This window comes from Balaenoptera acutorostrata, chromosome 2, assembly GCF_949987535.1.
Source record: "Balaenoptera acutorostrata chromosome 2, mBalAcu1.1, whole genome shotgun sequence".
Classification (NCBI taxonomy): Eukaryota; Metazoa; Chordata; class Mammalia; order Artiodactyla; family Balaenopteridae; genus Balaenoptera; species Balaenoptera acutorostrata.
The window spans coordinates 83,671,373-83,699,320 of NC_080065.1; the positions used below are offsets into that span (position 1 = coordinate 83,671,373).

The 27,948-nt window shown below is 44.2% G+C and overlaps 1 protein-coding gene across 3 annotated transcripts; it reads left to right on the forward strand.

Annotated features, from left to right (window-relative positions):
- The first annotated feature begins 236 nt into the window (after positions 1 to 236).
- On the forward strand, positions 237 to 27,912 carry RGMB (repulsive guidance molecule BMP co-receptor b). 3 transcript variants are annotated; one of them, XM_057541307.1, is made up of 5 exons: positions 237 to 579; positions 1,546 to 1,621; positions 4,832 to 5,097; positions 10,182 to 10,690; positions 24,469 to 27,912. In XM_057541307.1, exons 2-5 carry the CDS (start codon positions 1,617 to 1,619, stop codon positions 25,135 to 25,137), a joined length of 1,449 nt encoding a protein of 482 aa, XP_057397290.1. In that variant the 5' UTR covers positions 237 to 579; positions 1,546 to 1,616; the 3' UTR covers positions 25,138 to 27,912. The 3 variants fall into 3 exon arrangements, with proteins under 3 accessions (XP_057397290.1, XP_057397291.1, XP_007197552.2); XM_057541308.1 differs by lacking the exon at positions 237 to 579 and having other exon boundaries at positions 1,478 to 1,621; XM_007197490.2 differs by lacking the exons at positions 237 to 579; positions 1,546 to 1,621 and having other exon boundaries at positions 4,507 to 5,097.
- Positions 27,913 to 27,948: the final 36 nt, after the last annotated feature.

Below are 27,948 nucleotides of genomic sequence, written 5' to 3' on the forward strand. Positions count from 1 at the left end.
GGCTGGTGCCGCGGGTGGGCAAAAGCAATGCGGCCGGTCTGGAGGGCGGCGCGGAGGGTGGCGCTGGCAGCGTGAAAGGCCCTTTGTGCAGGCCTTAGGGGTGGAGGTGTACGTGCGAGAGGCGCCAGCGGAGCGGGAGCCGGGGGCTGGGGTTCTGGGACACCGCTACCTGCCACTCCGCAGCCGCGCTGGAAAGATCCGGGGTGTGCCGGCAGGGGGAGATGTGGAGGGGTGGGGTGGAGGCCCCTAGGTTTGGTCTTTGATTCCGGAGGGAAGAGAGAGCAGCTTGGAGAAAGCAAGACGGAATCGAAGGATTTGCCTCCCGCCCCCTCCCCGAGGTAGCGGAGACATCGCGGCAGCCGGAAGGGCGCAGCCGCTCGCCGGGCGCTCACGCAGCAGTCGGAGAACGGGGAGAGCAGCCCCCGAGGCGGAGCCTCCCTCCTGCCTCGGGTTACCGCCGCCCCGACCTGGGGAAGAGAAGCGGGCGCCGCGCTGGCCCCCTCAGCGCCCCGGCCGCGTGGCTTGCGGCTTATTTTCCCAGCTGGCAAGCGTCGCGCTGCAGACAAGGGAATGCCTGTGGTGAGTTGTTTATTTTGTTGAAGTTTGCGGTGGGCCAGAGGGACGTGGGGGGCGAGCGGCAGTCAGCGGCCGGGACTATTTTGTTTAGGTCTCCGTCCACCTGTGTGGTATAAATCTGCCAGCCTCGGGGCGGCGGGAACCAGGGTGAGAAAACCCCAGCCCTCCAAAAGGCCCCTTCTTGCCCCGTGTAGACCTAGGACCACATTTGCTTCTCCACTCTTGGAATCGGCTGGCTCATAGCTAACACTACCCCCACGCCCCTGATCAGTGCTTCCCGCCCCCGCTGCGCACAGGGCTGGCGCTCCAAAGGGGAGTCAGCGCCCACTCCCCGGGGACAGCTTGCTATTGAAGTTTCTCCCCGGTACCCTCCCTCGTTCCTTGAGGATAGGGGAGCTGAGGACTTGATACGAGGGGCTCTTGTGAAATTAGTGGGAACTTGTTTGGGCTGCTTCTGGCATGAAGTAGGTTCAGGGGCGTCGGGTCAGCCCATTAGAACAAACTGGGATTTGGGTTGGCCAGAGTTCCCCAGCCTGGAGGCTGGGGGGAAGTAAGCGGTTGGCTCCCGGCGGAGCTCAGAGGAACCCCCGGGGCTGATGGCAGTCGCGGCAGCGGCTGCGTTTGCCTGGAAGAAAAGCCTAAATACATTAGCGAGCTGGTAAAGCTTTTAAGACCTTCTCGGGAATGAGTGGCTGGGTAATGAGAGGTTAATTTTGTTTGGAAGGGAAGGCTGCGCTGGTTTCCTGAGATAAATGGACAGGAAGCGCATTACCTCCGCGCGCTGGCAAGCGACTCCCAAATGCTTTTTGCACCTGCCGCTTTGAGCGGTGCGAGCCGCGGCTGAGCCCGAAGGGATCGCGGGGGCCGGTTGTGTACGCTCGGGTGATGAGCCCCACGCACGCCTCGGGCCCTCTCCTTCCGGGGGCGCAGCGCTTACCCCTGGCTCTGGGACTCTTCTCTCACACCCAGGTCCTGCGTGTTCCGGAGCTCAGGGATCCCCTGATCCCGCCAAGCCCCCTCCAGGAGCAGAAGGGTTAAGAATGATGTAAGTACAATACACAAGCTGCTTGCCGCTGGGCTGTCGGACTCCGGGCTCCTTCACCCCTGCCTTGCGTAGGGTGGACTGGGGAGCAGCAGGGGAACCTTTACTCAAAAATGGGTTGCACAAATCGCAACCCCGGGTCTGATTCCTGGCTCCTCTGCCTACGGTGATCTGTTAGGGACCTCGTGTTAGATTTCTGGAAATGGAGATTCTGTATATTAACAGGGAAACAGTTAAGACATCATGTAAAGGTTCAGGAAAAGAAACCACATCTTGTTTAGAATCCATTAATGTTGCTGGCATGTGTTTTAATTCTACCCATTTTGCACGGATGCTTTGCTGTGTCCCCTAATTATACTGTTCCAGTCTCATCTTTTTTTCCTGAAAACAAAGAAGCAGGAGGAAAGAGTACAAGTGGCAAGAAACAGGGTTCATTTGTGAGTTGTGCAAGCTGTCACTTCACGATTTTTTTCCTGATTAAAATATAAAAACTTTTATAAGTCATCGATTTTATGTTTGTGTTCTAGCTCCCTCCCCAGATTTTTCTTTGTAGAGTCTTAAAATCCTCCTTAACTTGCAGCATACTAGCTGCGGGAGTGGATGCGCTGTAAGTGACCATTCACTACGCTCTTGCTTCCCAAGCTGATTCGGGATCTTGCTCACAGTCCGAATTTACCCCGCCAATGTGTCAACTAGACTAATGTCTTGAAAATAGGAACCACTTTGCGGTTTAATTGTGAAAATTAACATTTTCCTCTAGCAGGCTGAACACTTATGCAGCAATAAAAAGTGAATTGTTAGGCGTATAAATATTAAGCTTGTCAAATTTTACAACATAGGAGCAGTAAAGTGCCTTAGAAGAAATGAAGTTTTTCCTCTAAAGAACAACAGCTCCATTTCAGGACACCAGGATTTGCAGTGACTCGAGGGTGCCCTCTGTTGATAAAATCTAGAGCATCGGTGTACTTAAGGAGCAGGATGTAGGAGGGAGAAGAGGAAAGGAGGGGGGAATCATAGAAAATCAGGAGTGAAAAGACTCAAACTAAACTGAATTTGATCCTTAACTCTTGGTTATATGTTTTAATGTATGGCCAATAAAGTAGGATGCTTCTTTCATAGGGGTCGAATTAAATCTTGGGTTAAGGAAGAAGAAACATCTTACTGTTAGTCTTTGCTAGCAAAATACTTTGAAAGATAGTGTTCACATTTGATTACTATTTAAAAGACACTTACCAGTATTTCATTAACTTGATTTCATTTGTAATATGTAGTAATTGTAAGAGTAAATTTTTGATTTAACAGTATTTACAACACAGTATCATCTAAAAATCATCAGATAACTCCCCCCAAAAAGTCATTTCTCCAGGCAACTCTGAAGCTACTATTAAGCATATTATAGATACACACAAGGTTTGGATTATATCTTGGGCAGTGAAAGGTGTGTTTACCACTTGAGTCATCATGGTACGTAATAAGTAAGTAATGAAAAGTTGCAGTAAAAATAGATAGGCATCCTTCATTAGGGACCTAGTGGTTTGTATAATTCAGAATGCGTCTGATGAGTAAGCTGGAGCGTTGGAAGGTTTGCCCTCAATTATCCTGGTCCATTGATTAGCACTTTTTAACATGTGGAATATTAACATGTCCGTGGTTGATACGAAATTCCTAATTAGAGATTCTAAGTAATGTAGCAGGTAAGGTTGCAGACTGTGACTTGGATATCAGTGAATTTAAAATGGCAGCCCTTTGCCTTTGGGGAAGGGCAAAGACAAGGGCAGTACGAAGTGGCTCCCGGCCTTTGAGGCCATTCTTGAGATTAGATACCACTTCACACCTACTCATAACAAATTAGAACCTATCATCAACCTCACAACATGCTTTCCTGTATCTCCACTGGCAACCTCTTTTCTGGCAGACAATTGGTTTTCCCTCGTTTTTGGATGCATTCAATCGCAAAAGTAGAAACCGACCTTCCATTGAGTTAATTTGCTAATAGACGATGAAAATTTGTGGAAAAGCCACTGAGCAACAAGAAATCATGGCATAATTACTCTACACTGCATTAAAAACTCACTATCCTCATTAATCTAATTACACCGTAGCCGAACACGTTGAAGTTCGCCCGCTCTCAGACCCCTCCCCGCAGCTTTCAGGAAGGGAAATGTCAAAGGAACAAGAACACCGGAGCCTCGTACGGCTGCCAGCGAACTCCGCCGGGAGCTGGCGGGTACCCTCCCAGCCCATCCGATTTGTTCCGGACCTTGTGTCACATATTTCCAACGCGACTGGGTGCTAGCTTTACCAAAAGTCCGCAACAGGCTCGGAACGCGGTTCCGCAGATGTGATTGGCTGCGAAGGGACCTGCCGCAAGGCTCAGGGTAAAAGCGCCCGCTTCCTCCAAGGAGCCGGAACCGTAGCTGGAGCTGGAGGGACAGAGTGGGGATGATGAAAAAAAATTTTTTGATAAAAGTCATGGAGGGAGGTTGAACCTGATCACATTAATTCAAGGAGAGGTCAAAGGCCGGTGCCTTTGTAACGACGCCAGGACAAAGTTGCTGTCGCCTGTTTCTATTGGGCGCGAGGAAACAGTAAATCGCAGAAGGGGGTGGAGGAGAGAGCAGAGGAGGGAGCCGGAGGGAGGCTGGGCCCGGGCGCGAAGGACAGGGCTCGCAGCGGGCGGACGCGGAACTCGAATTACACTGGGCAGGCAGAAAGAGGGAGGAGGCACGGGGGGGCGGGCGCTTTGGGTCCTACGAGTGGCGGGCTGGGCCCAGAGCGCCCGCCTCTCAGCCAATGGAGCTAGAGGGAGGGGCGAGGCCGGGGTGGGGACGACTCGGATTGGCGGGTGTAGGGCGGGCGGGGCGGCAGTGAGGGGCTGAGATTGATTGAGCGCTGAGCTGACGCGCAAAGATATCCTGGCCGGCGGTGGCCGCTGGCAGGAGCTGGGTGCTCCTCCTGTTCGCCCACACCCGAGCTCCACGCCCGGTGAGCCCACGCTGGCCGCGGCCAGGGCGCCCGCGCGCTGCAGGCCGGGCCTCGCACTCGCTCACGGTCTTTGTGTCTTCTCTCCTGCCCCTTCTCCCTCCGCCCGCCGCCGTCTCCGGCCGCCACGATGCCACTGCGCCCTGTTGCCGCCGCCGCCAACTCGCTCCGCCCGCGGCGCACTGCTCGCTGCGGCGGTGGCGGCGGCCCGTGTCCGACGCGGGCCTGAAGGAGGAAGAAGAGGAAGCGAGGCGTGTCCTCCGGCCCATGCCGCAGCCACGGCCCGGGACCCGCCACGGCGCCCGCGCCGCCGCCCTCGCCGGAGCCCACGAGACCTGCATGGACGGGCATGGGCTTGAGAGCAGCATCTTCCTGCGCCGCCGCCGCCGCCCTCGCCGCTGCCGCCGGGGCTGAGCAGCACCCCCGCCTCCGGCTCTGCCCGCCGCCCCTGGCGCTGCTGCTTCTGTTGCTGCTCAGCCTCGGGCTGCTTCACGCAGGTATGAGGCGCGCGCGCGAGGGGAGCCAGCTCTAGGGCCGAGTGCTTTGTTCCCCGACACCCCCGGTCCCGTAGGCGCTTGCCGGGGCGGAAGGCGGCGTGGCGCGACGGGAAAGGCCTCACCAGCCCCTGCCATGCACCTTAGCTGGGCTCGCGGGGCGGCGGCAGGAACACACCCGCCGACCGAGCGGAGCGCCCAGGGCGCAGAGGAGGGGCCTCTTCCCCTCCCTCCCGCCTTCCCCGCCTTCTCCTCGGACCGTTGATAAATCTCCCCTCCAACAGCCACTTATCAAAGATGTAGCGGGCGGGGGCTGCGCACCCGAGACAAATGTTCCGGATGCTTTATTGCTCTCTGCATTGGTGTTTACTGAAAGTCAGGCTGGGATCAGGTTTCCGCCGCCGCCGCCGCCGCCTCCTCGGTGGGGTGACTAGGAAGCCTTGTGCTGCTTCTCTGGAGTTGGGGGTGGCGACGAGGCGAAGAAATCGCACCAGATGGAAAGATTTTCACCAGAGCTGGAAAACCTGGGGGTTAATCTCGAAGTAACTTAAACTTTTTTAAACTGGGACTTCTTTCATATTTGCGAAAGCTGCTTTTAATTCAGCTTTCAACCTCTTTGGAAAAACTCGTGCTTTGTGGCTAGCCGCGTGTTTTCGGGTTCCAGGAGAGGTTGACAGATGTCTTGCCTTCTGGAGGTTTGGCGCTTCCCCTATGGAAGCAGCGGTGAGAAATCTGTTCTCAGCGAAGGAAGCCTTCTTCGTTCTTCTTAGCGAAGATGAGCCTTTTAGCATGTTTTAACCTACTTTTCTTTTTAAAATCGTTTCATTAACACGATGTTATATGTGAGTTACATTTCAATAAAGCTGGGGAAAAAATCTAGGACCCTCTTTGCAAATAAGTACCACTTCTAGGAGCAGGTCTAGACAAAGAATTTTTTTAATACCAAATTGAAAGGTAATTTATCTTTTAGTTTGAGAACACTTAGAGCATTAGGTAAGTTTTCCTTCTAGATCTTTTTGTCCTGTATTTGTAGGACAGCAGTCACAACGCTCTGATCTGGAAAATACTGAACTTTAATGCCACCCATACGGAGTAATTTTTATTTATTTACTAAGTCATAGCAGCGGTGTTAAAAATCCAGGAGGTCTTTTAAGTAATGGGGAAAAAATGTGGCATTTGAGGAGGTGACTTAATTTACTTTGCGTAACTTTGCATTGTGATATAACAGCTGCATTTTAACACTGTCACTTGTGGAAACAGACCGAGGTCTTAATAGAGAGTGTAAAATAGCAAGTTTTACAATGATTAAGGTTTTAAATTAGTGACTTTAGAACCTTAGAAAATAAAGTCAGTTTGCTTATGGTTACATGGAAAATTTTTTATGACGTGTCAAAAAATCTACTCAGGAGGGTTTTGTGTGAAAAAAATAAGTGTCCACAATGTCAAAGTGTAGGTTTCTTGAAATGGAAATTGAAGTGGTAGGCAGGACTGGGTCCCTCTTGACTACTTGGATATCGTTTCCTTTAGTTGCCATTGGGTCCTATAACAGGATTGGAATGTGGTCCTTGAATAGTTCTTCGCTGGCCCGTGAAAGGCCTAAGAAGTTGGTGTAAAGGTTTAGAAAATTAAGGTGCCTTAGTGCAAGAGCTTGGAATGTGAAACTCCTCTCAGTATCCTAATGTGCTCACGCTGAAGTCACCATTAGATTCTACCCAGAGTTGCTGTGGTGAGTGATATCTGTGGACAGCTTGTTGGAATGGAGCAGTTAACCTGGTTATAGAAAAGAGGGCTCCTTTTTGAGAGATTTCTTTGAAGAGCAGTGCTATTGAAATGCAGGGGTTGTTTCTCCTCAGAGCAGGGAGCCTAGCCGAGTGCTCTTTGCAGATGGGCTACCATATGTTTTGTGCCTGGATCCATATAATTTGCCTCTGCACTCCATATGGCTCTGCATTTCACTTAATTCACTTCAGCGTATCTGATTTCTTTTATTATAAACTGATGATTGGGCTGCAGATTCACACGTGCAGTCTGGACGTTGAGGAAACTGTCTTGAATGGTGAGGTCTTTATGTCTGGATCATTAATGAAAGCTATAGACCCACAAATCCCTTAGTAGGTTTCATTTACCGGAATGAAAATACTGTCACATCATAGATGATCTGATTTGAAAAATAGATCTGTAGCTGCAGATTTTGAATTCTGCCCTTGGGAAATGAAAAGAATACTTTTATTCACTTTTTTTTTTTTCCTTAAGCAAACCTCTGCGCTTCCTGAATGGAGATCCAATATGGGAGTTCCTTGCTTACTCATACACTTCATGGCCTTCATGGCTGCATCCTTGAAATTGTTTCTGCTATGCATTGTCTTGGTATTTTGACAGGAGGCTTACTTTACCGCCTATAACAGGCAAAGTGTGCATTGTCATTATAAATTCATGAAGCCTGAATGTTTCTGGGTGTATGCTGCAAATTAGTCATTATACAGGAGCCGTGATGGGGCTGAAACTGCTGACCCAAATGCACTTTCTCTCTAGTTAGCCCTCCTCCCTCCCATCATCTCTGTTCAAAAAGTCTGTTAGAAACCTCATCCAATACAAAGGAACCCAAGGAGTTCTGTTTTATGTGAGATTTCTCAAAGGAATCAGCACCCACCTGCTATGAAAAAGGGACGGGGGAGGAAGGAAAGGAACAAAAAAGGAGCTGGGAATCTAAATTCTGCTTTTCTCTTCCTTTCTGAACAATTGCATCTGCATTTCCATGCTGGTCTTACTTCTGATATTTTATTACTATTTGAAATAATTATTAGTAAGTGTATGCTTGGCTAGATTTTATAGGCCATAAAAAAGAATAGGCACTGCAAGTTTAGCAGAAAGTTCTTCTGCTGTCATTTATATGTTGTCCAAGAACTGTTCATTACTGAGTGATCTTGGCCCATATTTTATTTTCTTGCTTACTGCTTACTGTGAAGCTGATTTTAAAAGAAATGATACTGTAGTTATGTCTTTTTTTAAGCTATCAAGTACTGTCTTGAGAATCAGGCATTTAGTAGAGATGTGACATGTGGAGGAATGAAAACAGGATTTGAGGAAAGGCACCATGCTCTGGGCTTCATACTAGCTGTTTACAATCCAGCCAGGACAAGGCCTTTAGTGTCCCTTTGTCTTGATTTTCCCATCTGTAAAATGGCTTTAATGCCATTTTGGGGGTTGTTGGTTGGTTGTATTTTTTGTTCACATTTTTGCTTTTTTGAGTAAAAGTAGTTGAAAAATGATTTGATCTACTTTATAGAGAAGAATTCTATAAATATCAACTTTGGAATGAGCAAACATAAAAGGGACCAAACACATAAATATGTATTTGATTTTTTTAAGTGCGATTTAGTGATAGCTGTAAATTCATGGCTCCAAAATATTAAAATATTTTAATCTTCTCTTTTACTCGTGTTAAATCAAATATCCAGTCTTGACTATATTTTTCCCTTTTTGGTTTTTTAAATTTAAGAATGGTTGGGGAAGTGCCTTAAGAGGTTGTCATTTCCTACCCTTTGTTTCCCCAGCTGATGCCATGAGCAGAGATTACAGGCTATTTTATTCAGATTTAAAAGCAGTTTACTACTGAAAAGATTAAAATATCTTTCTAAGATGATTATTAGGGTTATCAGATAAAGTACTAAATCTTGATATTATCCTGAAGTTTTGTTATGCCTAAATCTTGAATAATTATACATTTAATAATATTCTACTGACTGATTTCCCCCCCACAATAGATATTTTATGCCTAGAAAAGATCACAGAGTTTACTGTAGAACAACCTACTCATTTCTCATATAAGGAACCTAAGACTTGACATTGAGGTTCCTCCATGGTTGAGAGACCTATGAAGAATGTGCAAGTAATACAAATACGTGTTACAGTTCATTTGTATAAAATTTGAGGTGGATGATAAAGAAAATTATTTTTCTTTTCAGTAATTCTGGTGTTCCCATTTTAAGGAATATAGTGTTAAACTGATTGGTGCACACCACTGACCTAGTATTGGCAGTTCATTGTGTTTTTTGTGCTTTGAGAGATTTTACAAATTTTTATATGAGAAGCTAGGGGCAGACCATAATTTGAAAACTGACTTTTTAAATAGTAGGGCAGTAATCACATGATTTTTCATTACTTCATTTTAGCTTGACTTAAATCATTAAGTTTATGTGAATTGTTGATTTAGGGGAAAAGTCGTTTATATATACTCTAAGAATTCTGTCTCTGGTTCTGTTTCTGGGAAAAAACATAGTTGGTGGGATCACCTGTCAGTGTTATGTACTTTTTGATTCAGTGTACTTTTACTGGTGAACTGTTTAGGAGCTGGAATCCTAGTGTGATTGATGCTATGGGATAAGTGAATACCTAGCTTGGTCAAATCAATCACTTCATTTTTTTAAGGGAACATTTACACTTTGTATTGATAGAAACCAGGAGATTAAGTGTTAATATATATGCAATTTGTTGATAAACATTCCTCAAGAAATGCAGAATAACTTAGTACCTGGATTTTTTTCCTGATATTCTTTCCCTATAGCCATAGTAGAATAGGGTAAAGGTGTTTTAACTAATCATGCTGTAATTTAGGAGTTTCCCCTCCCTGAGGTGTGCAGGCTTTGCTCGTGGTTTTGTGCATAGACAGTGATTTCCAAAGCAAATTACTTAGCAGTTTTCAAAATCAAAACAAAGTTCATATCTTTGACTTGGTCTTAAAGCAAAGACATCTTTCTCAAAATCTATAAACAATAGCAAAGTTGATAAAATATTTCGTTTATCATTCCCTTGTAATTTTACCCTAAGAACACTGGGCTAGACTCCTGTTTACTCACAATGGCCCATGCTTTAGTTTCAAGTTAACTAGCTGCATGCAGTGTTTCTCCCAGTGGCTTACTTTGTGAGAGGCCAAGAAGCACAATACAACCCTATTTCTGAAGGCCTGCTTAAAATAGGAGTATATGAAATAGAACAAACAGTTCCCAGAGGAGAATGTCATTTTCTCATGTAGCTCAGGAAGTTGTGAAGCATTTAAAAAATGTTTGTTCTTATCTTCTTTCTCATAGGTGACTGCCAACAGCCAGCCCAATGTCGAATCCAGAAATGTACCACGGACTTTGTGTCCCTGACTTCACACCTGAACTCTGCCATTGATGGCTTTGACTCTGAGTTTTGCAAGGCTCTGCGTGCCTATGCCGGCTGCACCCAGCGAACTTCAAAAGCCTGCCGTGGTAACCTAGTATACCATTCTGCTGTGTTGGGTATCAGTGACCTCATGAGCCAGAGGAACTGTTCTAAGGACGGACCCACATCCTCCACAAACCCTGAAGTGACCCATGACCCTTGTAACTATCATAGCCACATGGGAGCCAGAGAACACAGGGGAGGGGACCAGAACCCTCCCAATTACCTTTTTTGTGGCTTGTTCGGAGATCCTCACCTTAGAACTTTCAAGGATCACTTCCAGACGTGCAAAGTGGAAGGGGCCTGGCCACTCATAGATAATAATTATCTTTCAGTTCAAGTGACGAATGTGCCCGTGGTCCCTGGATCCAGTGCTACTGCTACAGATAAGGCAAGTGTACTTTTTTCTTCTTTCCTATAACTTTCAGATGTTTGATTCCTCAGACAACTTTTGAAGTGTGATACAAAAGACCTAGTTTAAAAGGAGCTTCTCTTGGTCATCTTGGCACGCAGGGTGGATGAAGGATTAAATGAAAATTACTTGGTAAAAGAATCTCTCAGTGGAATTCTAGGGCCTATGTAAAATGTGGGTCTAAATTTAAATAGGCAGTGATATGAAAAATAAAAAGTAAACATTGAAGTTGGGTTCTCTAGGGAAAAGGCAGGCCTGTTTAATGAAAAAAAAAAGTTCTTTTTTTTTCAGTGGTGTCATTTTTAAGTGCAGATGTGTGTGGCTCTTGAAGAAATCCATGTTCAGATTTATCAGATGACTGAAATGGGTGTTCTGAATAAAGAACACTGTGAAGCCAGAGGCAATAACCCACCAGGAAATTTTATTGGGAACTTGGAAGCTATAGTAAAATGTGATGGCTATAAGCCAGCTTCTCAGTGGCAAGCCCACAGTGGTGTTTTAGTTCCTAACCTAGTGGTGACCAAGGAAGTTAAGAATTGGATATTGCAGAGCAGTGATATGTAACCCCATGTAATCTCAGGATAAAAATGTAAGTCAGCCTGAGGGGAAAACTGACATAGTTAAGTTAAGCTTACCCTGTCTAGCTGCCAGTGTCTGTGGTTGTTGTTTGTTTGTTTTAAAGAAACTAATACTGAATAGAGATCCTCTAAGCCAGTTTTAAGGCACCAGTGTCTTAGTGCAAGTAGGTGGAGAGGAGCTATGAATGGCTTTCCAGTTGCCAGTCTGAGCTAATTCAGGTGTTAATAAATAAAGCAGTCAAAAAGGGTTGTCCATGAAAATAGTGTCCCAAGTAAGCAGCTCCTTCGCTGTCTCCTCCAACCACAAAATCACACATACAGGTTTTCTCATCTTACTTGATTTCCTTTGTTTATCTTTTCATCAGTTGGTTTAGACTAAAATATAATTGACAGGGAACAAGCTTTTATAATACTTACGACTGTTCTTTTGATTCCAGGACACCTCCCTTGCCTCCAAACATATGTGGCATAGTTATTAAGTGAATTTAAATTATTTTACTTGACATTTTGTGGAGGGAATTTTACAGCACCTCCAGAGGTGTATGGAGACACCCCGGGGGTGTCACAAATCTAAGATTAGAAGTCATTGCTCTGAACAAAGAAGACTATTACATCAGTCTAGGCATCTTAGGGGAACTTAAAACTATTTACACTTCAACTCCCAATAAAGCCCAAGCTTGCCTTTCCAAACCTTATATCTCAAACTTTTCTTCCTCTGTGTTTTACAAGTATGCAAATAATTTTTCCTATCTGTATATTAAAATATGTATTTGCTGTATGTTATTATATGAAGTTAATATAATTATGAAGTCATAAGACAAGCCATGGGCAAAAAATCCATCATTATTGCAGTCATAGGATATAAAACATGGGAATAGTCTTTGGAAAGACATAACACTGAAAATTCAAGAAGACAGTTCCATTAAGAATGTAGAAAATCATCAAAATCATTGTGTAAATAATTGAGGGCTTGGAGTGGTATCCTTCAAACGATACTTTTGAGATTAATAAGTGCTGTGTGCATGGGAAAATACAGTTGACCCTTGAACAACATAGGTTTGAACTGCACCAGTCAACTTACGTGGATTTTTTTCCAGTGGTAAATACTACAGTACTACACGATCCATGGTTGGTTGAATCCTTGGGTGCAGAACTCTCAATACGGAGGGCCAGCTATAAAGGTATATGTGAATTTTCAACTGCACAGGGGTCTTTGCCCCTAATCCTCCTGTTGTTCAGGGGTCAGCTATATTGTTTCTTTTCACAAGCCCAAAGTTTTGTTTTCCAAGCCTTCCATCCAGTCACATGTCACTTCTATTTGGTGTTCAACCTTTCAAAATTTTATACTTTTTACTGATCATGTTGAAAATATTTGGGGACAACTGGTTACCTTATGAGTATTAACATTATATAAACGGAACAGTCGACACTGAAGTACTTTAGATTATTCTGTTTCAGTTGTGGTTGAATCTCTCATAGTTTTTAGCAAATAAATAAATACAATTTGTTTTCTCCCTCACTTTGGTAAGGATCAAAGATTTTACCCATTCCAGAAAGGAGAGGGGAAAAATTATCCTCTAACATAAATTCAAGCAGACAGTGAGAATGTTTGGTCTTTAATTGCACTATTGGAAAGTATTTCCCCACATCTGGTGTCCATGCTGTTCAGCAACAAATTAGTCTATGACCTCTAGTAGTTGTTTTTTTCCTTCTTCTTTTTGTAACTCTCTCCAAAGCCCCCAAAAGCATCTGGAAGGTTACTGTTGAGGGCCTGTCTCCATGTTGGTATGGCTTCTGCTGGTGAAACCAAACAAAGGCCTAAAATTTTGCACTGCAATTTCCTTTTACCAACCCAGGGCCAAAATAAAACCTTTTAAAAATTCTAAGCAATGAAAAAATGATGGCAATAAAAATAAAAACAATGAGACAAAAAAGTACATAAGAAATAAGTTCCAGAAAAGACCTATTTTTTTTCCCTTGATGTCTACTGTAATACTGTTTTCAAAAAACCTTTAAGAAGAATTTTTTATATGAGTCCCAGCTTTACTGAGACCTTAAACACATACATAGACCAGCTATTGGATAACCCAGCACTGCACATTGCAGATACTGTGTCATCCTGTGGTCAAGCATTTTTAATGACCTATGTGCTCAGTGTCACTAGATTTAAAGACTGACCAATGATGTCATATCATAGAGGCTGGCTGCTTGTGATGCCGAAATTATAGTATTTAAGCAAACATTCATTTCACCACCTTCAGCACTAAACTGAAGCACTAGACTCAGGTCTAGTGAAGTGCTCAGGGAAGTCCCTAAGGCAACTCAGTCCTGGTAACCTGGCTTCTTAAGCAAGTCATCTTCAAGGCTGTCTTTGTGAGCTCTGCCTGCCCCTGAACACCCACGTTTCAAACCTCATCACGAAAAGACAAAGCTTGGGGAGAAAAAAATCTAAACTACAGAGTCACCTGTATACTCAAGGGGTCATTTATTAGCTAAGACTTTTCCTTATCCACATGGCAAGCAGTGAGTGTAGGGCAGCAAGACCTGCAGTGCTTGACAGTTTGGCCTCATCTTCCCTTGTCTACTTTCTCTCCCCCTTCCCTGGGAAACGTAGGTCATGCTGTGTGCAGGTATGCCTCCTCAGGGCCGCTGGGTTTATGTCGTACCCTCCACCAGCCTGTTAGGGATCCCTTCCCAGGAGTCTGCATGGTTGGCCACCTTGCCAGCTAGATGTGTTCCTAAAGGGGAGACCAGGGCTATTTTTTCGTCTCTCCCCGCCCTGGGGCTGCCGGGGTTCCTGGCACACCTGCACACCTCTGCTGAGATCCATGTCAGCTCTGGGCCACCTTCTACACCTTTGGCTGTAAGGGGCAGCTTCTGGCCTGCAGGCACTCTGCGGGAGAGAGATGAGAGAGGGGGCAGTCTTAGAACTGGCAGCGCTGGCTACGTGGGAAGAAAAGCATTTTCAGTTTTGGGCTGGGGGTGGGGAGGGGACACAATGCCAGTATCTCTCCTGGGCCTCACACAGGTAAATAACCAGGTCAGCTGTGGGGATGCTGGGCTTCTGTACCTTCTCTTCCACATTCTCTTTGCCAGCCTCTCAGTCTCAACTCCTTTTTACTTCATTCTCTGTAACTATGTATCCCTGTTTATGTGGATTTAATAAGGAATTGTATATGCCATGATTACAGAAGGTGATTTTGGTATAAATTATTTTATGAAAGGATTCTGCACTTTACAAATGTATTCCTAGTAACATGTATTAAAAACACCAGTCTCTCAGGTGCATTTAAAATGATTCCTTTTCCAAAAAATTTCAAGGATGAATTTATTACATACCTAAACAATGGCAATATTTTAAAAATTATTCTGTACAAATAATTGGTATACCTTTGCTTTGTTTTTCCTTTTGTTTTAACGTAATCATGTCCTTTCTCATCACTCTAGCTTTTGTATGCTGTTCTTCAAACTCAGTGAAACAAAACTGCAAATAGGAGGGGAGATTGAGTTGACAGCAGGTCCTTTTATAGATCTTCAGATTTTTCTGTACTTCATCCTTTAGTGAGAGAAGGTGGTTTACCTTCAGGCAGTTTGACTTTGGGGAAGAGGTGTGTTCTTTGTGCTTGACCAAGTCAGGTGGCTGTTGGCCAGGTGAATGGGTACTCTGAGGTGCCTTGTAAATTCTTGCTGCTGCCATGGGCCACCAGCTCCCAGTGACCCCATGGGCAGTAGCTTTCAGTGCCTATCCAAAGCATGGTAAGAGACCCTGTCTTGAAAGTCCATAATTATCCCTAAGTCTCGAACTCTAGTTAGTTTCTGGGAAATTTCCTGAAAACTTCCACTGGTTGATGATACTAGAGATACAGGAAGACTTAGTCCCTTTGACCCATTCTTGCTTACTATCTTCATCAAACTGTATAACCCAAGGTGTTCCCTGATGATAAAATACTCTTCACTGTAGGGTCCTAGAGCATGATTGGATCCTGTGCTCCTTTCTGATGCCCCTTAGCATGAACTGTTGTTCGACAACCAAATGGGCATGTAAACCAATGTTCTGGGTCATTCTCTGTTGGTTACAAAATCAGAGCCAGACGCGCCTGCATTGCAAAGGCTTTCCACTGTCTTTTTTAGGCATATCTTTGGATCAAGGTTTGGAAATCTGTCCTCTCTTGACTCTAGGCCTAGTGCATTTTTTTGTAGCCAAGTTTTTGTAACCAGTTTTTAGTATCTTTATGGAGACAATGTGAGCTACACCGTGGTGATCGTTCTTATTTTTGTGGACTAAGGAAGATGCCTCATCCTTCAGTCTGCCGGTTTGTGTTTTGAATACATGGACACTGTGCTTACATGCTACATTGTTACAGAAGGGACACGTGGCAGTTTCTTTGAGAATATAGAGCCCTTTCCTTCCAGAGAGCACAAGCTGTCTTGCAGATACATCGTAACTAATCCTTAAAATCTGAGATTGCTCTTTGTTTTGTTATGATGATCTGTTACGCAGCTAATTCTTGCCATCTTTTTAGGATTTGCATCTTGTCATGGTCCTCCTTGTTTTGCAGAAACGCTAAAAAGAAAAAAAAAAAAAAAAAAAAAAGGTTCTAACACCAGTTGAGGCATATTGCAGAACAGATGGGAAAGAAGTTTGCAGTTGTAGCTCCCAGCTCGTATACTATATTCATTTCTCTGATAAAATGTATAATGTGGTGCTGCATTTGAAACACCAAGCATTAAAGGGCCTATTGTGTATGAGAGATGCAGAGGTGAATGTTGTCTCTGCCTCAGTCTAAGCACATAACTAAACTTTGCAGCAGTCAGTGGAGAATTGGGGGGTTTGTGTTGGTGGGGGGAGCCATTTTCAGGGTTTCTTTTTAGAACATTGCTGGCCCACATTATAAGCTGGTTCCAAGTGCTGCGAGTTGTCTCGGGTGTCAGGAAGGACCAGGAGGTTGGGCCAGAGAGATGGGCTACTGTACCCAGGGCCTGACTGTCCCCACTGGTCACCATCACAGGTCAGTGTTCTTACTCCTAGGATTTGTCACAGTCTCCCTTTTCACCTCCCACTGTTCAGGTGGCCCCTCATGTGCACCCAGGTCTCCTCACTCCTGTACACCCTAGCAGGCTCTAGAACCCTGGCTGCCACTGTTGAAAGGTTGTTGACCTTTGATTTAATACCAGAAAGCTTTCTAGGGAATTTGACCATCAGTGTCACCAGTTCTTAGTTAAATTCATTTTTTTCAGGGTTCCATCTCATCTTTAAGACACATGAAAACATGTCTTAGATAACCTTATCCTCCCTGAATTTATTTATTGTAGAGATAATATTGAAACATTAAAGAATAGTTTTTAGAAAAGCAGAAATCAGATATAATTCCAGGTGGTAGTATTCCTATTTGTCCTTTTCTGTTTCCTGCATAGCTCTCGTTTGTATTGGATTGTAAGGTCTCAGGCCCAGAAACTATTCAACTTTGCTTCATAGAACTATATGAAACTTCAACAGATTGCCTGGAGGTAAAAGTATATGTGGGCAAAGGAAGCAGGAAAAGAAGGAGAAATTATTAGCTCCATGATGTATCTGTAAGTGTGAAAGATCATTTTGTAAGGTGAAAATGGGCCTGCCTTGGTTATTCTTTATGCTGCACTTTCCAAACAAGATACACCTTTATATAGTTCATACAGATTCATGTACTCTGGGTAATGAGTCTTTTATCATCTTTCTATTCTCTGGAATAGAATGAAGAAACACGGAAGATGTTAGTGGAAACTGTCTAAAAATGTATAAAATTTGTGTCTGTGTATCTTGTCAGTTTTATATTTTGAATCTCTCTGTGCCACTCCCTCTGTCCCAGATGTGGTTTGGAAGGACAAAAAGGACCTTCGTAATCCCCCATTTATAAGTGAAATTAACCCAACGCCTGCCTGAGCCAGCCAGGATTCCATGCGAGTGCTGTGGGCCTCTACTCCTTTAAAACAAATCCACACTCCTCCATAGTTTAAACCAGAGGCAGGAGGCCAAGTCTGATGCACAGCTGAGAGTTAGAACTTGTTTTTCTGTCACATTTCCAAATGTTTCTCTCTGCCCTGTTAAATTTTCTTTTGAGTTAACATTTTGAGAGGAAGGGGCAAGAAGGAAACATTGGATGGTTGGTACTTTTTTTGTTGGCTTCAATTAATGCTAACCAAACAGTTTCTGCCTGTGCGGAATGTGGGATAGTTACCTACCGTGTTGAACGATGAAAAATGCTACCTTACCCATTTTGTCTTTATTTGTTTTGACTGTAGTAGAACTTGCTCTTCCACTGTTTTGAATTTTGTGTTCTCATGGGTGGGGTAACTTCAGGACTTCTTAAACTGCTCAGCTTGTCAGTAAGTAATAACTAACAAGAATAGCAGCACCCATCTAAGATGCAGAATTTAGCTGGAGAGCCTTGTAGTGAAAACATGATGCTGTTGGGTCTAGAAAGAACTTCAGGTGAAATTGGGTCTGTGGAGAGAGGAGCTCTGTATGTCCCAGTTAGCTGGTTATTTTAAGAGTTGGAGCCCAAAGTACCTTTGCTACTGCTGGTGGGGTTCTTCCAGTGTTGGAACTTAGTATGCACACTGTGGATAGAATTGTTGTGACAGCATTTAAATACTAACTTCCCATCTACTCTGCATGTGCTCCTGAAAAGGGGGTCAGGGTTTAATCTTTCCGTCTAAAGGTGTGTGTGAGTACACACATAAGCACACATGTGCATTTATGTGGTGTCCATGCTTTCCCCTCTCCCTGCCTCAGGAAAATGAAGACAGAAGGATATTGTTTTGTAACTTTACAGTTAACTGGCTTCTTGGAATATATGGTCACTCCCTCTAACCACCTCGTTCCTGGGCTTTGCTTTTCTTTTTTTAAAAAAAATTATTTATTTATTTATTTATTTTTGGCTGTGTTGGGTCTTTGTTTCTGTGCGAGGGCTTTCTCTAGTTGTGGCGAGCGGGGGCCACTCTTCATTGTGGTGCGCGGGCCTCTCACTGTTGCGGCCTCTCTTGTTGCGGAGCACAGGCTCCAGACGCGCAGGCTCAGTAGTTGTGGCTCACGGGCCTAGTTGCTCCGTGGCATGTGGGATCTTCCCAGACCAGGGCTTGAACCCGTGTCCCCTGCATTGGCAGGCAGATTCTCAACCAGTGCGCCACCAGGGAAGCCGCTGCTTTTCTTTTTAACAGCCCTGGGAACCTGAAATTGAACCTACAAGTGACAGAGTATGAGTGTATTGTGGAGACCTTCAAGCCCTTTTGCTTTTTAAATCACCAAAACTGAAAAATGATCAGTGAGGCTGTGATTTCCTAATCCCCATTGGTTTGGGAAACAGCTGTGCTGAACCTAGGCCCAGAGCATTTGCCTGAGGTCCTGCTAGAGCCTGAGGATCTGTGGCCCTGTGCCCATCCCCCACACACCCCCCCACCCCCCGCCCAATTAGGAGGGAGATCCCTGAAAGCAAGACCTGCTAGGGCAGATTCCTGCCCCTAGAGTTACTGCCTCTGGCCCTGGCTGTCACCTTTCAGAATATTTTTAGCCTCTGGTCTAAAGCACCGTGGCAGCCTTGGCCTGTAATACTGTCCACACATATCTAACTTCGCATAGAAGCGTAGTGAGTTCCTACGTTTGCTGGCCTCCTCAATGCAAAGTCCGAACACAACAAACAAACAAGAAGTTCCCTTTGGAGTTCTCTGAGTGCCAAGACTGTGAGGACCAGAGGGAGGCTTTCCTCCCCAAACTCAGCTCTGGTCTGTACAAGGAAGCTGGCCAGCTTCCCTGTCTCTGAGCCTATTTCTACTTCCAGCCTTCCTTGTTTTAAGTGTACAGAAATTGCTCTTTGGAAGTCGACATTTTTTTTGCCTGTCCCTTTTATGTGTCATCCCTGGGCCTGCTTCCCTTTCTCTCTCACATGCTCTTTCCAGCCACTGAGCTTAGTGCTTCTCCCCTGGACCACCCTAGCAGCCTCAACTGTGGGTGTCCTTTCCCTCTGGTTTGGTTTCTTCTTTCTCCGTCTGCTGCCAAGAACCCCTCCAGCAGCCAAGGCAGCCCTTGTTCCTGCATGTATTACCTAGGGCAATACTGAAGAATAAATAAGTCTGATCCATTCCGTTTCTCTGGAATCCTGTAAATGCTCCTAGAACAGAGCTCTGTGGAAAGAGACTCATGAGCATAGAGAAACCTATTTTCATATCCTTAGAAGGTAGGAGATGTTTATAGTCTCATTCAGGACTTAAAAGAAGTCTAGAGTAAGATTTTTAACCTGCCACCCTCTTGTCCTAGTCCTACTCTTGTAGATCTTAAGTTCAGATTTCCTATAGGTAGATAGCTGATATGTAGGCTGAGTCGCAATGGTAAAATTACATTCGGTTCATCGAGTTCACACCTTCCTGGCAGATTTTTTTTCTTAGTTTTTCAGAAAAATTATCAATGACATCAGTTATTAACCAATGCAACATTTTTTCCTTAAGTATGGTACAGATACTCTCCTAGGTTTTGTATGAAACTGTTCAAACAGAAAGTTATTGTAGATGAATATGCTTTTGTTTCCTGCTCCACAAAAGGGAGAGAGATCCAGAGTTCTCCCCAGTCCAGCCGAGGTACTTCCTTATGGTGCTTCAGCGCTTCCTAGGCTCAGACTTCTCAACATTTAGAAAAACTGACCCTCTGAAGTTAAGATTATGTGTTTTAGAGTTGGAGATAGAGCACGTGTATTTATTTCTTTGAAGTATGCACTCTTGTTGGAATGGTTTCTTGTTTTGCTCAGCCTTGAGGACTGAGTGTAGAGGCTGTACTCCACTGATCTGGTAAGAGCAAAGGGGCCATGGGCACAGCGTTCTCTTATTCTCCAATAGTCGCCTGTTTTTTCAACCTATAATTGCACCCAGAGGATCTGAGGAAGTGGACATATCAGCTAATTATATGAAATAAAATTAATTTTAGCTTCCTTAACACAAGCAGAATCTTAATTAGGTACATATCAAAATTGTTTCTCTATGTTCCAGGCTGATTTCTGTGACTTTCAGTTTGGTTTGCAGGCCCATCTTAATCCAAGAGATAGAGTCCCTTGATCTTAAAGCCCAGTTCTGGTATTAGAGAAATCTAGTAAGGTCCTGCACTTGCAGTGCCAGATGGCCTGATTAAACACCAATAAATGTTTCTTCCAAAATACAATAAGCACAAATAGTTAAGTGCACAGTCTGTGGGGAATTCTACTGTTTGAAAACTTCTGTGCAGCACTTTGCAAGGCTGTTGAGCCTGGGGAAGCTCTGTCTGTGCATTGCCAAGGCAATGCCTGGTTCTCTGGGCTGTGTCGTTTTCATTTAATTTTTTTTTATTTTCCTGGTGGAAAGGAGAGGCAGCTGCCTCTAAATGTTGGTATTTCACAGCAAACCTTAAATCCTTATTGCCTTACTCATGTGGAAAGGTTGATTTGTAGCTGCTGTCTTGCTCTTCCTAAGAGACCCGTTGGGTGGTAAAGATCTCAGGGAATGAAACATTAAAAATGAATGAGGGGACTGGAGTAGTTTGTCTGAGGTGAGGGTTGGGAGGGGCTGGGCAGGGGAGGTTTAACAAAAGGCACTGGTGTTTTAAATGCACAGAAATGCCATCCATCAATAATAAATGGTGTGGCATAGAACAGCTGTGCCAAATTGAGTTATTACAGCATATGGATCAGTTCATAGAGGGGGGAAAGTAAGCAGCATAGCTGGTGTTTTTAAATTATCTGTTTGAGAGCTTTAGAATACAATTTTGAATGTCCTGTTTTTACCCTCTGACAGCTGCTAGTTGGAAATATAAAACGTGTGGAATTACCAAACATTCCAATTAAATTTTGAGTGTTTTTAAAGTAAGAATTATTGAGAGTGAATAAATTTTGGGTTTTTTTTCTGAAGAGGGAGACAGAATCTGAAAATGAATTTCTGGCCCTTCATGGCTGAGTGCCTGCTTTTTTAAGACCTCGAGTTGTAATTAATTGTATGAGGAATGAAATTACATTACAAAACTTAAGTCACGTGTAACTGTTACCTAGTGTTTTCTACTACATTGATTATATCTCTAGGTATCTCTTCAGTACCTACTTAAACTACAGAGGACCACTCAGGAAACCTCTCTCATGCTTTGAGGTTGCTTCATTACCCTCAGCATCTTGATTCAAGGGCTAATTCTATACATATGCTCCGTGCGAATTATTTCACCTAAAGGAGGAACAACAAGAGAAATACCAGCTTCATTGTCTCCTAGAGAAAATCACTCCTAGGAAATTGGACAGACAAAAATCCATTAGGTAAACTGGAATATTTTGTAAGTGTAGATAGTATGCAGAGGTCAAGCTTTAAGTTTTTTTGTTTTTTTTTTTTTTTTAATGAGGATCTTGAATCAGATGCGTATGTTTGATTGATTGATTGATTGATTGATTTTGGCTGTGTTGGGTCTTCGTTTCTGTGCGAGGGCTTTCTCCAGTTGTGGCAAGCGGGGGCCACTCTTCATCGCGATGCGCGGGCCTCTCTCGTTGCGGAGCACAGGCTCCAGACGCGCAGGCTCAGCAGTTGTGGCTCACGGGCCCAGCCGTTCTGCGGCATGTGGGATCTTCCCAGGCCAGGGCTCGAACCCGTGTCCCCTGCATTAGCAGGCAGATTCTCAACCACTGCGCCACCAGGGAAGCCCCAAGCTTTAAGTTTTACTTGATCTTCTAGAAGTATAGGAGTTACTGTCAGTGTCACTGGCATAGCAGAGGACAATAACGTGAGAGTGTTTGAAATGACTCCTGAGTTGGAATTGGTGGACTTGGTGAGAGCTGGAACTATTCCACTCATCTTAATATTGACCCTTGCTTGCCTTTTTTGGAAACTTGTTTGGAATTGGATCTCTCTGGTGTGTTGTCCCAACAAAACTAATTCCTCTGTGTTTTTCCTAAGGTGCACTAAAAAGTACTTAATTCTTGCAGATAATGCCAAGTTGGTTTAAATTTGAGGTTTGTTAGACTGGAAGGACAAATGGCCTAGCTGTTGTAGAAGAGTTCATTTACTCTTTGAGTGTGGATGTTCTAGTTGAAAATGAGGAGAGTGGCTGTATGAAGTGTCTATTACTCTTATTGTAGCCATCTGTATTAACTTTCAACTCTTTCAGGTGCAGAATTTACTTGAATAAATCTTTTTCACCTCCAGGGGATCCCAGCTTGCCTTAAAAAAGCACTTGTCAAACTGTCTTTAGAGCCACCAAATAAATCTAGTTTATAGTCCCATTAGATATCTAGCTCAAAATCCCACTCGCTCTGGAAGGTCATATGGTTGGATGCACAACAAATTTCCTGAAATCATCTCTGGTACACCTCCTTCAGGTTGTTAGGAAGGTGTTGAAATGTAAGAAGGCTGGTCATGAAATTAAGTTGTGGCTCGGTAATTAGGAAGGGAGAAAACCAAGCATTTTCATAGTGCATTGTCTGGCTTTTAGTTGCAGCTGCAAACAACGGATATGAATTTAACCAGTTGCTACAGTGCAGCTGGTTCAGATCTGGCTTTATAACTGGCTGAAGTGAAATGATATGGCTGGAAAATTCCAGTCAGGTAACACTGGTGGTAACATGTGGAATTAAATAGTGTGAGCAAATGCTGGCCGGGCTGGGGGAAAAGCCCTTCAGACATAAACTTGAGGGTGGTAGTGAGGACTTGTAGAGAGCGGGGTGGGGAGGGGGCCGGCATGGCCTTTTTAACAAGGGTCTATTGTTTTGATTAGTCCCCTTGCAGGAGGTGGAAGGTTCCCTCCATCCAGAGTAATCTGTAGAGTGTTTGGCTTGTCTACCTCCCTCCTTGACTGAAGTCACCTGATACTTTTTTTTTTCTTCAAGAAGAAAGAATAATTGGGATTGACACATATACACTATTGATGCTATGTATAAAATAGAAAACTGATGGGAACGTACTGTACAGCACAGGGAACTCTACTTAATGCACTGTGGTGACCTAAATGGGAGGGAAGTCCAAAAGGGGAGGGATAGGTGTGTATGTATGGCTGATTCGTTTTGCTGTGCAGTAGAAGCTAACACAACATTGTAAAGTAACTATACTCCAGTAAAAATTAATTTAAAATAAAATAGTTCTCTGAAAAAAAAAAGAATAATAAGCTGTTACCTCAGTTATTGACAATAACTCAGATCTCAAAGCATAGTCTTTTTTCCCCTTGGGGACCGTTTTCCCACCTGTGTGACCCAGAAGACCCTGTCTCTTCCTCGTCATCTTCCTTCCATCCCCTGCGGCAGAGATGTTGAGGATGTTGGAGACAGAGGTGCTCAAAGTTCATTTTTTAAAAAATTGTTCTAATGAAGGAAATAAAATCGGTTCACTAAAGGGAAGCTTTTGTATTATCGGCAGTTTTTTCTCCATGAATTGTCTGCTTAACTTGGAGGGTTGAGAGTTGACTGGGGAACAGATTTCTGAGAAGTCGAAGGGCCATCGTGCTGTTTGGGGGAAACATTTGCTGTAACTAGGTTTAGGGTATTTAGTCCCTGCCAGTGTTTGGGAGCTGCATTTGCTAAGTGAGTTTGCTGTCACAGCGATTAGCCAGTCATGTGAAACATTTGATTAAGGGACTTAAGAGAAATCTTTCCTGAGGCACATGATTGGTAGCTGTTGCTGGGATGGCCCCCTCCTCAGCTTTCCATTTCCTCCCTCAGTGTTTATAAGTAAGTTTGTAGTGATGAGTCATGGGATATGGTTTTAGGGTCCAAGGGAGAAACTTTTTAGAAATCAAAGTTCTGGTAGGTTTATTGTTAATTAAGCCACTTAGAGCTTCTGCATAACTGAGAACGGAATGTTTTTTTCTTAGAGCTCTACCACAGCTCACCTGTTTTTGGAAGAGACAAGATATAAATTACCAATAAAAATTGCCTGTATCCCAACAACAGCATTGTTCTGTCTTAGGAAAATGAAAATTTTTTCCTGAGGCATATTCCCCGGATCTGTGTTAAATTATCATTCCAAATACATAGGACTTTAAAAAGTTCCCCTAACAGCGACACCATTCACTTGCAAGGCAGAAGCAAAGAGGCCTAGTCTGGAGATTCTGTCTCTAGCCATTCAACTCCAGAATGGAGAGCAGCTCTTGCCACACAAGGATGCACCGTCCTGTATCCCTCCCATCGTGTTAAACTTTGTACGCGTTCCTTCCCACAGATCACCATCATCTTCAAAGCCCACCGCGAGTGTACAGATCAGAAAGTATACCAAGCTGTGACAGATGACCTGCCAGCTGCCTTTGTGGATGGCAGCACCAGTGGAGGGGACGGCGACACCAAGAGCCTGCGTATCGTGGAGAGGGAGAGCGGCCGCTACGTGGAGATGCACGCTCGCTACATAGGGACCACGGTGTTCGTGCGGCAGCTGGGTCGCTACCTGACCCTCGCCGTCCGCATGCCTGAAGACCTGGCCATGTCCTACGAGGAGAGCCAGGACCTGCAGCTGTGTGTGAACGGCTGCCCCCTGAGCGAGCGCATTGATGACGGGCAGGGCCAGGTGTCTGCCATCCTGGGGCACAGCCTGCCTCACACGTCCTCGGCCCAGGCCTGGCATGGCTACACACTGGAGACTGCTAACGCTCAATGCCACGAGAAGATGCCGGTGAAGGACATCTATTTCCAGTCCTGTGTCTTTGACCTGCTCACCACAGGGGATGCCAACTTCACCGCCGCAGCCCACAGTGCCTTGGAAGACGTGGCGGCACTGCACCCCAGGAAGGAACGCTGGCACATTTTCCCAAGCAGTGGTCGCGGGACTCCCCGTGGAGACAGCCGTTTGTCTGTCAGTCTAGGCCTCGCGTGCTCCATCCTTATTGTGTTTTTGTAGGGGTTGTCTCTTGTTTTGTTTCTGTTTTTGTCTATAACAAAATTTTAAAATATATATTGTCATAATATATTGAGTAAAAGAGTATATATGTATATACCATGTATATGACAGGATGTTTGTCCTGGGACACCCACCTGATTGTACATATTGTGTTTGACTGTTTTCACATCTGTTGGATGTAGTGTTCTTTGATTGTATCGATTTTGTTTTGCAGTTTTGTGAAATGTTTTATAATGTCCCTGCCTGGGGACCTGTTAGAAAGCACTTTATTTTTTATATATTAAATATTTATGTGTGTACCTGGTTAGTATGTATATAGTACACGTGCACAGACACCGTACGCAGCGTTCCCTTTGAAGATGACCGGCGACGTCGTTTGTAGCTCTTCCTGGCTGCGCCCTCCCGTCCTCTCCCACTGCTGCTCATCCCGCGCACGCAGCTTTCACCTGCCGCCTCCTGGCGCAGCTGCCTCGTTCCTTTGAACTAGCTCCTTACCCTCTTCTGCCCTCACTCGATGTGGAAGGACGACAGTTAACCCCCCTCCAGGTGCTTTTGGCTGTTCAACACTGATTCTAGGACGCCCTCTCCCTCTTTTACAGCTGTCACTTTTTCAGAGGGTGGGGAGAATGTTAGTACAGTTCTTATTAACTAGGATTGTTATATCTGAGCACTTATAGTATGGTAGGTTGAATGAAAACTGCTGTTTTTATAGGTCAGAAGGGGCTAGTGATGACAATTTCATAGATAAATACCAGGCATCTTGCTAGGCCCCGGCAGCTCTCAGACTTTTGTCATTCCGTGTCCTTGTTTAAACTGCAGCTTTTCCCTCTTTTAACTCTATTCTACATTGAACGAACAAAACGCAAAAACATAAATTCAGTGCTCATGCCTTGCTCTTATCTCTGTAATTTGTACAAGCCCGCATTCTCAGCCTTCTCTTCCTCGGCTATTTGGGCTCGGAAACACACTGCCCCCTGTGTTCACGCCCAGTAAGCCCTCCTCAGTCTCACTTTAGGATCCCAGGGACTGGGGTTTGTTAGATTCTTTAATATCAAGGCCCAGATCCCATCACAAAGTTCTCCTCTTCCTTGCCCCCCACACTGAGGTCTTCCTCACAGTCTTTGACACATCTGTGTGCGTAATGGAGTGGACTAGGGTGCTCATGGCAGAAGCGCTTCCTTGGCCTGACTGTATGTAGCTAAATCTGGGTGCTGGTTAGTCCAGACATTCGCACTGGGCAGTATTGCACCCCAGGTGGCCTCTCCATTTAATCAGATAACTCTCCCTCTTAACATCTGTAGGTGACTATTATTTAGTCATTTTACTTTATAGTAATTTCACCAAGCTACATGAGAAACTCCTTGCCTCTACAATTACATTGTTGGCACCTCTTGCAAAAGGAGAACACCACCAACAAAAGGCAAGAACAGTAACTGAGAACATGGACTCCAGGATAGGTAGGTTTATATTGTTACATCTAAAATATAAATGTATGGTTACAAGAATTAGTGGTAATATTTATACTTTACCCTAATCATTTACATAAATGCAAACAAAAGTTAGTGAACTTGAAATTTCACAGCAATTTGGGTCAAGATTGTGCTTAGTTTTAGTTGGCCAGGTAATTTCTTCCTTTTGCCGTGTCCTGTTGATGAGTGGCACTGCCAGAAGCCCAGACTGGCAGGAAAGAGGATGTCATTTTGTGAAGTTCTATTTCTCTGTGAACTGATCTATCAGTCACAGGATGGAGATGTGGGTTCATCCAGAGGTGGCAAGCCTCCTCTCGACCATCTTCTGGTATATGAGAGAATAATCTTGGCCAGTCTGGGAAAATCATGAAGGCATCCTGCTTACAGAGAGTTGAAACCCAAACCTGTTATCCTTGTATAAGAGCTGGACCGGGGGCCTACCTACCATCAGCTCTGAACCGTGACTTCATTTGTTCACTTACAGAATCGTGTGCCAGGTTAGAAGCTATAGTTAGCTAGTAATTTTGTTACGTAATTGAGTAGAATGAAGGAAAAATATTTAGGGTACTTCTAACCACTATTTTTGTGCAAATAGTCTAAAAGTGAAGTAAAAACAGTAGAAGTTTTCTACAGTATCTGGGTTTAGAGTGTATATGATTAATATACCTTTGTCCTTTTCAGGGAAAGCAAAACAACCACCTCTGCTAATAGTTGGGAAAAGAAAATTGGGTTGTTTTGCCATATCATTTACCTGGAAAGGATGCTTAAAAGCATCCTACATCACTATTATTAGTACCAGTGTATTTAGCTGTTCTCCCTTTATAGTCAGTATCTCTGTATGACACTGAGGTCCTCCCCACAGATAACTGTTTCAGAAATACAGGTATTTCTCTAGAGAAGGGCCTGGTTTATTTTCTCCAGTTTCTTTCGTAGAATGTCTAAAGAAAATGCTACTTGCACATGTTGGTTTTTGAAATCCTCCTTAACCAGAAGAGTGTCGGGTCATACTAACACATAGGTAGGATGTAGCTGTTAAGACGTCTTCTGGGGGAGCTTAAACTTGTGGGAAAACACTGGTTTTCACAGATGCTCCACGTGGCTGTCTTTAAAAGACTCGAAACATTTTTTTGTGCTTCTCTTTGTTATGCTTGGAAACTCCCACAGTGTGTAGAGTCTTTGCAAAGAAACCTTTAGATGTGGTTCATAGGTATATGAATAAGTATCTGTGTAAAACAGTGAGTGTGCAGTGTGTAAATACTTTAAATTATTATGGTAGAAAAATAAAGTTACATACCATCCTGTGGAATGTTTGTTCTGTGATTATAGTGACACCTGCTGGAAG

What these genes read in the sequence shown, in the direction of transcription:
- RGMB (XM_057541307.1), top strand. An exon ending in CCTCGGGCTGCTTCACGCAG is followed by an intron (nt 5,098 to 10,181) that starts GTATGAGGCGCG and finishes TCTTTCTCATAG; the next exon opens with GTGACTGCCAACAGCCAGCC. An exon ending in GTGCTACTGCTACAGATAAG is followed by an intron (nt 10,691 to 24,468) that starts GCAAGTGTACTT and finishes TCCTTCCCACAG; the next exon opens with ATCACCATCATCTTCAAAGC.